At 34.9% G+C, this 14,303-nt stretch overlaps 1 protein-coding gene across 2 annotated transcripts; it reads right to left on the reverse strand.

The window, feature by feature from the left end:
- Window positions 1-963: 963 nt before the first annotated feature.
- LOC137623196 (facilitated trehalose transporter Tret1-like) lies at window positions 964-13,424 on the reverse strand. Of its 2 annotated transcripts, none has more exons than XM_068353896.1 (6): window positions 12,982-13,424; window positions 5,225-5,408; window positions 4,637-4,769; window positions 3,977-4,371; window positions 2,829-2,972; window positions 964-2,702 (listed from the first exon to the last, which is right to left on the reverse strand). In XM_068353896.1, the coding sequence occupies exons 2-6, from the start codon at window positions 5,360-5,362 to the stop codon at window positions 2,007-2,009; spliced, it is 1,506 nt and encodes a 501-aa protein (XP_068209997.1). In that variant the 5' UTR covers window positions 5,363-5,408; window positions 12,982-13,424; the 3' UTR covers window positions 964-2,006. The 2 variants fall into 2 exon arrangements, with proteins under 2 accessions (XP_068209997.1, XP_068209996.1); XM_068353895.1 differs by having other exon boundaries at window positions 12,929-13,423.
- Window positions 13,425-14,303: the final 879 nt, after the last annotated feature.

Here is a 14,303-nt window from a genome sequence, read left to right on the forward strand (position 1 = left end):
TGCAGTAGTTAACCCCTTGAGTGAAGAAGATTTTTTTCTGTTATCTCAGTGTTGTCTGGTGTATGAGGAAAAGGGAATGGGTAAAGAATACTCCAGTCTATTCGATATGTATAGGCAAAGGAAAAATGAGCTGTAACAAGAAAGAGAGATTCAACGTACAGTAGTACTTTCCGGCCAGTCAAAGGACCCAATAACTCCCAGCAGTAGTATCTCAACGGGCGGTTGATACCGTGGCCAACCTACTAAGATAAGATTAAGGGGTTTAACTGGTAAGAACGTGATAGACACGATCATTCTCCCTACCCCTCACTTCGAAGCTGAAAATAAAGGAGTATTGATATGTTTATGGCATTGTGGGAAAGAAAATGTAAATCAAATGAAAAAATCCATTATCCTTTATTTAATTATACTGATTGTGAAAAAAGAATGAAATACGTAGAAATAATTCACCCGAATCATAGGAATATATTGTACAAATCTTCTTCCCTACCATTATCCTTACATTAAGGAGTTGGTTGCCTAAATCACCCTCTCCAGGGTCTTCTATCAAAGGCAACCTCTTCCACCAAACCTCTTCTCTCCATATCATTATACAAAGCTTTCCACTATAGAGATGTTACATGATATAAAAATACCGATTATGTTTGTTATAAATATGTAAATGTCGAAAACATGAAGCATTTATCTTACTTCAGTTCATTAACTCTTAATTTCAGGTATGGGCCTACTGCTATCTATGATGTTATTTAAAATATGATCTACTAAATGTCAATGTTGATGCATTATCAACATCGTAAAGAAATGAACACAATGTTTATAACTATTATTTCAACCATCTCGTGGGATATATATCGGTAAGAACAGATTGGAATTTTTCTTTTATAATAACACCAATTAACTCCAGATTCTGACATCAGTTCCCAAAGTGGCCGTAACTTGGAGGAAAAGTACTCCTTCAAGGGCAAAACCGTTCTCTAGTTGCGGTGGATTAGGGTCAATGATAAGAGCATTGAAACTATTTGTAGCTTATTTTTTTCTTCATTTTATTTACAATATCTTAATGACAAAACATCCTTTAAACACAGACAAACTCGTATGCAGTATATAGATAATGAAATTGATAGCATTATAAACTAATACATAGGTCTGTTACCTAGTTTAAAATCAAGTGATGTCACTAGGGATGTGTACAAGACAACTGATGTCAACAGTAATTTGCACAAGACATTGTTGTCAGTAGTGATCCACACAAGACAAGTGATGTCAATAATGATCTACAAAAGGCAAGTGATGTCTATAGTGATCTGCACAAGACAATTAATGTCAACAGTAATTTGCACAAGACTATTGATGTCAATAGTATCTACACAAGACAAGTGATGTAAACAGGGATCTGCATAAGACAAGTAATGTAAACAGGGATCTGTACAAGACAAGTGGTGTCAACAAGGATCTACACAGGAAAATTGATGTCAACAGTGATCTACACAAATAAGTGATGTCAATAATGATCTACACAAGACAAGTGATGTTAATAGTCATCTGCAAAAGGCAAGTAATGTCAATAGTGATATGCATAAAATAAGTGATGTCAACAGTGATCTTTACAAGCCAAGTGATGTCAAGAGTGAAATACACCAGACAAGTGCTTTAAACAGGGATTTGTACATAAGAAGTGATTTCAACAATGATCTACACAAGATAAGCAATGTCAATAGGGATCTGCACAAGACATGTAGTGTCAGTAGTGATATGCACAATACAGTTGATGTCGAGTGATCTGCACAGGACAAACAATATCAATATTGATCTGCAGAAGACAAATGGTATCAATTGTGATCTGCTCACCTATGCTGAAACTGTTAGACGTTTTCAGGTACTATTATGAAAGTTTCTTTTCATGAAAACATTACAAAGTAATTATTGCAGATGAATACCTCAGAAACTTTGATAAAATGCTATGAAGAATGGTGTAAGTTTAGAGTAGAGTACTATTGCTAATTATTCTATCTAACATTCACAACCAGAGTACTTTTAACTCTCATTTGTGGTTGAAACTGCCCTCTCCCTGACTTTGTAAATGCCGTCTCAAGTTCATCGAGCGACCTGCCACGAGTTTCTGGCAACCAGACTAATGTCATCACTGCCAGGATTATATTCGCTACGGAGAACAGGCACAGAGCCCCTCCCAGACCAAAAGACTCTGTTATGTTGAAAAACATAAGATTAACAATGAAGAGCAACATGCAATAGCTAAATGTGATGATAGAAGACCCCATTGATCGGACAGGAGTAGGCAAAAGCTCCCCCATGAGAATCCAAGGGATCGACCCCTGACCAAGGCCATAAGCCGCAACATAAATTAGAAGGCCTGACAGGGGAATCCATGAGGTTCCTGGAAAATCTACCAAGATAGCCACTCCGCTCATCAATTCAGCCAGACCACAGATAGCAGAGCTGCCAATGAGGAATGGCCGACGACCTGCGCAGTCCAAAGCAGTTGCTGCCACGAATGAACAAATCAGGCGCACACACCCAACGAAGACTGTGCACAGAAAGGCGTCCAGCTCAATGCCAGCTTGGCGGAACATGTAAACTGAGTAAGAGAAGACGGCCGTCTGTCCGCTGATTTCTCGGAGAGCCAGTATAGCCAGGACAAACAAAACTGGACGGAAGTTTCGGCCTTTTTTCAGCTCAAGGACCTGTGAAGGAGTAATTGAAACGTGTATGAATGTTACAGAACAAGTTCCTTTTGTAATAAATAGTTGGTTTTCATCTTAATTTACAGTAACACTAGAAGCAGTAAATAGATAAAGCTGTTTACCTACCTGTGTCCATGCTGAAGACTGAACTTTATTGGTATTGGTGAGAATGTGTAATTCTCTTTCTACTGTGTCTTTTTCCCCTCTAAGCTTTGCAAGTGACGCTTTGGCCTCTTCCATCCTGTTTCTTCTGGCAAGCCAATAAGGCGACTGAAAATAGGCAACAGGTTTTTGTTTAAATGAGTTGCAATGAAATTTGAGTTTAGCAGCAATGAATATTGATTTAGCAAATTGTCGAAACTACATATTCCTGTTATGGATTTTAGGAGTAAAAATGTTGATAAAGATGACATATAACCTGAAGTCAGTTAAAAAATCGTTTCAAGTAAAACAGCTTGGGTTGGTATAATCAAGTAATGGATTCAAGAACAGTGAAAACAGGTACATTTCATTTCACACAAAATCTTTATACCCATGTGTATATACAGTGTGTGTGTATATATACATTTGTATATACGCATATACGTACATATATATCGATAGATAGATAAATACTCTCAGGATCCATATCTGCAAACCCACAATCATGGATTCATTTATACATGGTTGGCCAATTAGTACAGAATGAAAACAAAAATATAGAAATTACTTATAGTGAGAAAAAAAGTCAGTAAAAAAAAAAAAAAAAAGACAGGACAATGTTCCAGAAACAGATAGAAATCCCATTCCCCAAAGCTAGAATAGTCCTCTCCCAAAATCTTTTCCCACCCTGAGGCTTATGGTTTTAAAAAATGGTCAACCTGCTAAAATATATATATGTATATATATATATATATATATATATATATATATATATATATATATATATATATATATATATATATATATATATATATATATATACATATATGTATATACCACCCAATAAGTTTAATATAAAAATATTTAAAGATCATATTAGGCCGAATAGAAAGACAGCTAGATTTTAATCAACCAAGAGAGCAGGCCGGCTTAAGAAGTGGGTATATTTAATAACTAACCATATCCATGTAATTAACCAACTAATGAAAAAATCAATGGTATAACTAACCACTATGTATTTCATATGTAGGCTATGAAAAAACTTTTGATTCTGTTAAAACTTCAGCAGTATGAAGACCACTTCAAAGAAAAGTAATAGATGAATATTGATAAAAAATTCCAAGCCCACTTACCTCTGGAATGAAGATGATTATGATGAAAAGTGGAAGGAATGGAGCTGACAAAACTGCTGTCACAAATTCATAGGAAAAGAAATTAGCCAGAGTGTAAGTAGCCAAGACACCAATGGCTATTATGATCTCGGGCAAAGCGGCAATGGCTCCCCTGATTCTTGGCTGACATAACTCGGCAATGTACGCCTGAAAGAAGCTCTTGATTAAGTATGTGCTGATGGACAGCCCCACTCGGCTGATGTAGAGCAGGCTGAGGTAAGGCGTGAAGGCCATCAGCAACCATAAACTGAAGGTGGGGAATAAGCATAAGAGAAGGAGCTTCCGAGGTCCGAAGTATTCCACTAGATGGCCTGAGACTAGCGATGTGAACATACCAACCAAGCCTTGAAGTGAAACTGGAGAGAAAATGCAAGGAAATGCTTACTAAACATATTTATAGCTTGCCAATATTCTATTGTTTATCACAATAAACTAACATTCGTTTGGAACAAAGCTAACAAACCAGAGACTTGCAAAACTTCCATAGAACAGAATAACTGTGGGCAAGAGAAATGAAGATCAAAGAACTAGGAAATAAATAATTAACTATAGAGGCAGAGAAGGTACTGATTATAGAACAGGGTTTTATTATTCAGTTCTAGTACTAGAAAAGCTAATTACCCAGCCATGCTACATCCTGGTCTGTTACTTGGAAGGACTGGGAACTCTCTTGTAACTTTGGTAAGACCACTGGCCAAGCACTTGTGAATCCAGTCATCAGTGTTGACAATGCAATTGCCAGTCCAGCTAACACCTCGGGAGAATATGTATAGATTAAATGCAATGTATATCTTAGAAATTTAGCTATTAATACCTAAAAGTTAACCTTTGCTTAGGCAACGATACAACAATATTAGTGTTGACTGTAGTCGCAGTAGAGATTCCTGGCAAAATAAGCACCATACCCTGATGATGTCATAGCCAATCATGTCTCCCGAGTTAACAGCGGTCAAAACACATCCCCTTAAAGTGATTTTAAGTTAGTATACTTTAAAATTTGTAAGGGTGTGTTTTGTGACTGCTGCTAACGTGGGAAACAATGTGATTGCCTATGATGTCACTAGGGGGTGTGGCTTATTTCGCCTGGAATTTTTGCGGCGAATATAGACCATGTCACTTCATCCGTTATTGATAACTGGAGATAATTCATGTTAAAACACAAAAGAATAGGACAAGTCAGTTAAAAATTATGAGAGTATATTGACTTACTTGTTTTATCACACCTCTCTGGGATAGGACTTCATTTTCACTCTCTGTCTTGGATGGTAGGCTAAGGACCTTACCATCACCAGTGATAGCTTCAATATTTTCCTTGTTATTCTCATCCTTAACCACTCCAGAAGACATCGGATTCTTTGGTGCCTTGCCTACTTCCTACGAGAAGAGGCGTTACCTAAATTAGAGTAAAAATAAGTTAGAAAATCATTATTCACGATTGCAAATGAATAAGCCTACACAGTGGAGTTTTATCTCACTACCAAATAATCATATTCTATATATTATTTCTGTAATCAAGATAATTATTGAAATGTTTGGATCAAAAAAATATATGGCAAGCTATCAGGATTTAATAGATTTGAGATTAAAGCCCTCAGCAGAATATTGGAAATTAAATGGTAGGATAGGATTTGATATGAAAAGATAAGAGAGATTACTCGAGATTCATATCGGCGTCAATGAACTTAGATGTCAGGATGCCTGAAAACTTTAAATCAAACAATCGAGAGCCATATGTGGATGAAATTATGGTAAGGGGTAGATGTAGATGGTTTGGGCATGCTCTTTGCACTCCCCAAGAGAGATTACTTCACCAAATATTCAACTTGGCTCCACAAGGTACTAGAAGAGTTGGAAGACCCAGGCCTACATGGCTGAGGACTATGAAGGGTGAAGTCGGAGACGATGAATGGAGAAGTATTGAATTAAAAGCTTAAAATAGAGAAGACTGGCAAAATCTAACCGAGGCCCTTTGCTTAAATAGGTGTAGGAGGAGATGAAGATGATGATTAGGATAAATGTAAAATGTTGACTACCTATTTCAGCTTATTGCACTAGCAGATCCATATGAGTGGAAAAATATTTATTTTGTCAGTTATCTCTATTTTCAGGTTTCATCCTTTATTAAGTCATCTAGCTTTACACAAGTTTCCCTACGACGGTCTTTTTGCTACAAAATTAATAATTACTTATGCTTCATTACCTGAAAGTAAATTTATGATAGTCACGAGCATTAGTGTTGAAGTCATTAAATTACAAACTTTATACCGTCATAAATATGCAGAGTAGAGTCAAAATGAACCCTTAATCTCTTTAATGGACAAGTTGCTAAAACATATATATATATATATATATATATATATATATATATATATATATATATATATATATATATATATATATATATATATATATATATATATATATATATATACAGTATATATATATATATATATATATATATATATATATATATATATATATATATATCGTCAGCCATTACTAGTCCATTGCAGAACAAAGGCCTTAGACATGTCCTTCCACTTGCAACTGTTTATGGTCTTTCTGTGCCAGTCCATACCCGCAAACATTCTTAGTTCAATAATCCATCGTCTTCTCTTCCTTCCCCTGCTTTGTTTGCAATCTCTAAGGACCCAATCTGTTATTCTTAATGTCCATCTATTATCTGTTATTCTCATTATAATTATATCCTCCCCATGTCCATATCTTTTTCTTACATGTTAGAACATCCTCTACTTTAGTTTGCTCTCGTATCCATGTTTCTCTTTTTCTGTCTCCTAGTGTTATTCACATCATTATTCTTTCCATAACTCTTTAAGCTTTAAGTTGTAACTAGCTTATGTTCTAAGGCTTAAGTAAGGCTCTTTGTATCTGATGCATAGTTTAATACTGACGGGACCATCTGATTAGATACTTTTCTTTTTAGAGAAAGTGGCATTTTACTTTTCATAATTTCATTTTGTTTATCAAAGACTCTCCACCCCATGCTTATCCTTATTTTAATTTCGGTCTCATGTCCTGTAGAAACAATTATTATCTGTCTCAAGAGCGTTTATTTATTAACAATCTCTAAAGGTTCGTCCATAACCATTTTTTGTTGTCTGCATTTTCATTAAACATTAGCATCTCTCTCTCTCTCTCTCTCTCTCTCTCTCTCTCTCTCTCTCTCTCTCTCTCTCTCTCGTCCTCGCAGGTAGGGTTCCGGCTACGAAGCATAGGTTCGAATCTCTATCTAGCCAGAAACAGTTATCGTAAATGAATTCTAGTGGTTATACACTACCAAAGGTGGAAATCTATATTAAATACCATTGTGGTTAATATTTACATTGATTAAAATCGCGAGTGTTGGTGATATATATATATATATATATATATATATATATATATATATATATATATATATATATATATATATATATATATATATATATATATATATATATATATATTGGTTTCTATACTCCTGTTGCTAAACTAACTGTCTTTTTTTTTTACTTTAATGAATTTATTTCATGATGACTTTCACTTGTCAAGTGACAGCAAAATTAATTCTCAGATAACTCTGATATGGCTGTTGTATCTGTTAGCTTTTGTTCTGTTCAAGATCTGGGGCATAATTTCTAGCCATTGAAAGTGGAAATTTAAATGGGATTAAAATGTGATTTGGTTGCTACGATTGTTGATCAACATCTTTTGTGTTATTGAAATGTGAATAAAAAATCAAAGTATCATGAAAACCACAATTTTATATTTGTTCAATAATTCCATCATCATCATCATCATCATCATCTCCTCGTACGACTATTGACGAAAAGGGCCTCGGTTAGATTTCGCCAGTCATCTCTATCTGGAGCTTTTAATTCAATACTTCTCCATTCATCATCTCCTACTTCGCGCTTCATAGTCCTCAACCATGTAGGCCTGGGCCTTCCAACTCTTCTATTGCCTTGTGGAGCCCAGCTGAACTTGGGGAGTGCGAAGAGCATGCCCAGACCATCTCCATCTACCCCCCAATAAGTTCACTGGTTCTAAATGTAATAGGTTTCAAACAATGCTGAGGTTTTGATTTGCAAGATAACTATAATGGTGGCCTTTGTTATTATTATTATTATTATTATTATTATTATTATTATTATTATTATTATTATTATTATTATTATTATTATTATTATTATTTGCTAGGCTACAGTGAGGGAAAGGAAACAAGGAAAAATAAAATATCTTACGAACCGTAACAGCATTGAAATAAATATTTCTTAAATAAACTATAACAACTTTAACAAAACCAGAGGAAGTGAAATAAGATGGAATAGTGTGCCCGAGTGTACCCTCAAGCAAGAGATCTCTAACCCAAGACAGTGGAAGACCATGGTACAGAGGTTATGACACTACCTAAGACTAGAGAACAATGGTTTGATTTTGGGATGTCCTTCTCCTAGAAGAGATGCTGACCATAGCTAAATAGTCTCTTCTACCCTTACCAAGAGAAAGTAGCAACTGAAGAGTTACAGTGCTGTAGTTGACCCTTTGGGAGAAGAAGAATTGGTTGTTTTCTTTATTAAAAAATTATAGCAGATAGGCTGAAGATGAAAATGGACAAAATTAAAATCTTCAGATATAAAAAAAAAAAAAATAAATAAAAAAATAAAACAGACTTTTCTTCGTAGAAATTTCCAATATGAATAAACTGAAAAAAAAAAGTTTCATGGAAATAAAGCTTTTCTTAAGAAAAAAAAAAAAACTTTAAACTTTGATGAAACCAAAAATAAATAATCAACGTCTTCTGTTCAATAGTTGCTATAAGAATAATGTAGTGAAGGAGTCGTGGAAGATTGAAATCCTATCTCTATCTCTCTCTCTCTCTCTCTCTCTCTCTCTCTCTCTCTCTCTCTCTCTCTCTCTCTCTCAAGTAAAACTTTACTATATGAGCTGGAGATAAAACGATTGTTTTTCTGATATGAATTAAGTCGAAATAAGTCGAGAGAAATACCTTCGATTTAAAAGAATGAAACTTGTCTTGTCGGAGTCAAAAAATGATTCTTTCTTAGGAAGAAATAAGTATTTTTTGGGTTTATTATGCCTAGTACATTTCATTTTAAAAAATCAGACTTCTCTTGGCAGAGACAAAAAATTAATTTTTCTTAATGCCGAATCTTTGACAAATCAATTGATAGTCGAACTTGTGGATGCAGGAGCTCAAATAATTATAGATATAACTAAAAGATAGCTGATAAGAGTTTCTGGAAATGTAAAGTCATGTACTAAAAGTATTATTGTGGAGATTACTACTGAAATGTTTTTTTATATTCTTTTGGGGTGCTGTTATTACATAATACGTTTTGACATAATATTCAATTATAAAATCATGAAAAAATAATTTTAAATTTTGACAGCTTCCGGGGCTTACATATTTACTTTATTATTATTATTATTATTATTATTATTATTATTATTATTATTATTATTATTATTATTATTATTATTACTTGCTAATCTACAACCCTAGTTGGAAAAGCAGGATGCTACAAGCGAAGGGGCCACAACAGGGAAAATATCCCAGTAAGGAAAGGAAACAGAGAAAAATAAAATATTCTAAGAACAGCAACATCAAAATAATGTTTCATCTCAGTAATCTTGATCAGAAGTTTTGAGGTCCAGCCATTTACTGAGGTTAATGTTGAACCCCCAGGGCTAACATTCCTTCTTCTGGGTACCAAATGACGTTAAACATTTTAGCCCTTTAGGATAAATTACTATCAATGACGTCCTCACACACAGCCTTCCTAGTGACCATTCTCACGTCTCTGTATCACATCTGTCTTCAACAAGATTATGTTGAAGACCCGTTTAAAGGTTTAAGAGAGAGAGAGAGAGAGAGAGAGAGAGAGAGAGAGAGAGAGAGAGAGAGAGAGAGAGAGAGAGAGAGAGAGAGAGAGAGAGGGGGGGGGGGTCCACTATTACCTGTTGATTGCAAAAGTTTAAAGGTTTAAAGGCCGCGCATGAATGGCAGAGGCAAGGGACAGTGACATTGCCCTAGCAAGCAGGAAAGTGCCCTAGACCATATATACATATGATCAGCGCCCAATCCCCCTCTCCACCCAAGCTGGGACCAAGTAGGGCCAGGCAGTGGCCACTGATGACTCAGCAGATAGATCTATAGGCTCCCCCAAACCCGTCATCCTTAGCTTACAAAGATGGTGAGATAGCAGTGACCAAAGGAATTCACGAGTTTGAGCTGGACTCGAACCCCAGTCTGGCGATCACCAGTCAGGGACGTTACCACATCAGCCACCGCAAGATAAATTAGATTCTTTGCGTTTTATTATTTATCTTTCTCCTTGTCGTTTTTCTATCTTCACTCTCTTATTCTTTCTTCAGCAAACTAAAGAATATTAACACGTTGGTGTTACAACAAGCCTTGTTATTATTATTATTACCTCCGCCAGGAGGTATTGTTTTCGGTTCGGTTTGTTTGTTTGTTTGTTTGTTTGTCTGTCTGTCTGTGGACAACGTAGAGGCCACATTTCTACACGGAATCACTTCAAACTTGGCCAAGTAGTTCCCCAATGTGTATGGAAGAACTGATTAAATTTTGGTCAAGGTCACCCCAAGGTCAAGGTCACAGGGGTCACTGGTGTCACTATGACATAAGTGGCCATATCAAGAGACAGAAATAAAGCACTGACTTTTGCATAAGCCAACAGGGAAGTCCTAGTCCAGGCGCAACCCATGGGTGATGTTCAAATTTATAAAGGTCAAAGGTCAAGGTCATATTGGTGCATTATATCAATGTCATATTAAGTATCAGTGGCAAATGAACAAAGATCACTTGAAGGTCAAAAGTCAAGCAGGTCACTTGAAGGTCAAGGTCACGTGAAGGTCAAGGTCACGTGAAGGTCAAGGTCACCTGAAGGTCAAGGTCACGTGAAGGTCAAGTTCACCTTGGCGGAGGTATGTCCTCTACGAGGACCATGTCCGCGTTCAGGACTTGCTCACTTGTTATTATTATTATTATTATTATTTCAGTATTATCATTATTGTTATTGTTGATTTTGTTGTTGTTGTTATTATTATTATTACTATTACTAGCTAAGCCACAACCCTGGTTGGAAAATCAGAATGTTATAAGCCCGAGGGCTCACAACAGGGAAAATAGTCCAGTGAGGAAAGGAATAAGGAAACTTCAAGAGAAGTAATCAACAATTGAAATGGAATATTTTAAGACCAGTAACAACATTAGGATAAATCTTCAATATATAAACTATAAAAACTTAAAAAAAAAAAAAAAAAAAAAAAAAAAAAAAAACAGAGGAAGAGAAATAAGATAGAATAGTGTGCCTGGCCAAGTAACCACGAATCTCCCAAAATGATTATCAGGATTCTTATTAATTTAACCATTGGCTGTTGTTAGTTATGGATTCGGATAATGGCTTAAATTTTTACTGGATTATCATGTACTTGTTATGACTCCGTATGCGTCCAGTTCATCTTGAAAAATACCTCTCGTATATAGTTTATTTATTTCCCTTGCTCACTGGGCTGTTTTCCCTGTTGGAGCCCGAAGACTCCTAGGCCTTATAATATGTGTATATATGTATATATATGATATACGGTATATATATATATATATATATATATATATATATATATATATATATATATATATATATATATATATATATATATATATATACTGTATATCATATATATATATATATATATATATATATATATATATATATATATATATATGTATATATATATACCTTTCTGAGTGGGGATACCTTAACACGGTGAGAGGGTTTGTGTCGCCATACTAGGTTGGTTTGCTGTGCGCGATCAGACGAAAATCTCCCACCATCACCAATCTGCACTGGCCCATGTGGTAATGAAAATGGGCTAAATCCCAGACATGAATTGACATGTCTGAGGCCTTTGTCCTGCAGTGGACTAGAAACTGCTGCATTTGTTTTGCATATACAATATATATATATATATATATATATATATATATATATATATATATATATATATATATATATATATATATATATATATACATATATTTATATCTGCTACATGTGTATATTTTGTACACACAAGAAAACACATTCACACACACACATACATATATATATATATATATATATATATATATATATATATATATATATATATATATATATATATATGTATATATATGTATGTATATACATATATATATATATATATATATATATATATATATATATATATATATATATATACATATACAGGTTTGTGTATATATATAGAACAAACAGCAAACCCAATGCAGCCTTTTCTACTCCATTGCAGGACAAAGGCCTCAGACATGTCCTTATCCATGTCTATGGTTTAGCCATTGCCAATTGGTGATGGTTGGAAACTTTAGACTGATAGCTCATAGCAAACCAACCTAGTATGTGTTAATGACTAATATGGCTTTGATGATCATGGCGATACACAAACCATTTTACCACGTTACGGTATTCTCACTCAGAAAGGGATATATATATATATATATATATATATATATATATATATATATATATATATATATATATATATATAGATAGATAGATATATATATATATATATATATATATATATATATATATATATATATATATATATATATATATATATATATTCATAATCTTCATTTATCATATGACTTCCGGTTTTCAATAAGAATTTCGAGGTGTGAAGCTGCAAGAGCATCACGCTCTATCCAATGAATGTCCAACATCTATCTAATCTCGGTGGTCACCCATCCATATGCAAACCAGACCTAAACTTCTCTTAGAGAGAGAGAGAGAGAGAGAGAGAGAGAGAGAGAGAGAGAGAGAGAGAGAGAGAGAGAGATCCACTAACCTGAAATACTGATCCTTTCTGTAGCACAAACGAGATGAGAGTGAGTGACTAACTTTTTTAACTCCTGAGATGCCAGTTCGTACCATCTGCGCTATTCATCAAGACGGCGCCACCAAGCTCAATCCTTAAATTCTCCTCCTCGGCTTTTCACTCAAACTCTTAATAAATCTACTCTGGACCGAGTTAGGAATCTCGCACTTTCCTTTTCATTAAATTAATGAACAACATCCGGTCTCGTTCAAGCGAGTCACGAAGTTCATCTGAAAAAAACGTTCTGGTTTCATTTCCTTCTTAAATTTGCGTATATTTACATCCGCCAACGAAGTTGGAAGGTTATGGTTTACCCCCTGTTTGTGTGTTTTACTTGTTTGTGAACAGCTTCCTGGTCACAATTTCAATCGCAGAGTAATGAAACTTGCAGGGATTAACTGTTATGCAAAAAGCTGGAAATGATGAAATTTTGAAAGGTCAAGATCAATGGTCAAGGTCACAGGCAAGAAAAATGTCCAATTCACATAAACAGCCATAAGTTTGGACATCTTTGTCACAGACTTCAAAATTGGTTTATATTTGAGTGTATGAAAATCCACGCCAATTAATACATGTTGAGGTCAAAGGTCAAGGTCAAGCAAACGGTTGAAAAATAAGCTGCCGCGGCAGAGGTCTGTGCTCAACTTAGTGCCCCTCTAGTTTTTTATACTTATAGAATTTTGGATGGCCATATGCCTCTGGGCTGGAGCCAGGGAAGATATTCAGTGAAGACTTGTAATTTTGAGAGGCCAGTATAGTTGCATTGTGAAGCTGAAAGGTTGAATAAAAAAAAGGGTAAAGTATAAGGCTAAAATATATATGTAGCTAAGAGCCAAAGGGATCTTACAAAGACCACAATGTAATGCTTACAATCCATCAAGTGAGATGCACTAGCCTTTGAAAAGAGACAGGGAGAGAGAGATAATTGCAGAATAAACTAGAAGGGCACTCAGTAAAGCGCAGACTCCGCCGCGGCAGCTTATTTCTCAACCTTTTGCTTAACCTTGACGTTGACCTTTTACCTTAACATGTATTAATTGGCGTGGATTTTCATACACTCAAATATGACCCAAGTTTGAAGTCTCTGTGACAATGATGTCCAAACTTATGGCTGATTACGTGAAATGGACATTTTATTTTACCGTGACCTTGACCTTTGACCTTGAACTTCCAAAATTTTACAATTTCCATTTTTTTACAAAACATTTAATCCCTGCAAGTTTAATCACTCTACGATTAAAATTGTTGCCAGGAAGCTGTTCACAATAAAATACACACACAAATTACAAATGCACAAACATGGGGTAAAACATGACCTCCTCCCAACTTCGTTGGTGGAGTTAAT

Source organism: Palaemon carinicauda, chromosome 30, assembly GCF_036898095.1.
Source record: "Palaemon carinicauda isolate YSFRI2023 chromosome 30, ASM3689809v2, whole genome shotgun sequence".
NCBI lineage: Eukaryota > Metazoa > Arthropoda > Malacostraca > Decapoda > Palaemonidae > Palaemon > Palaemon carinicauda.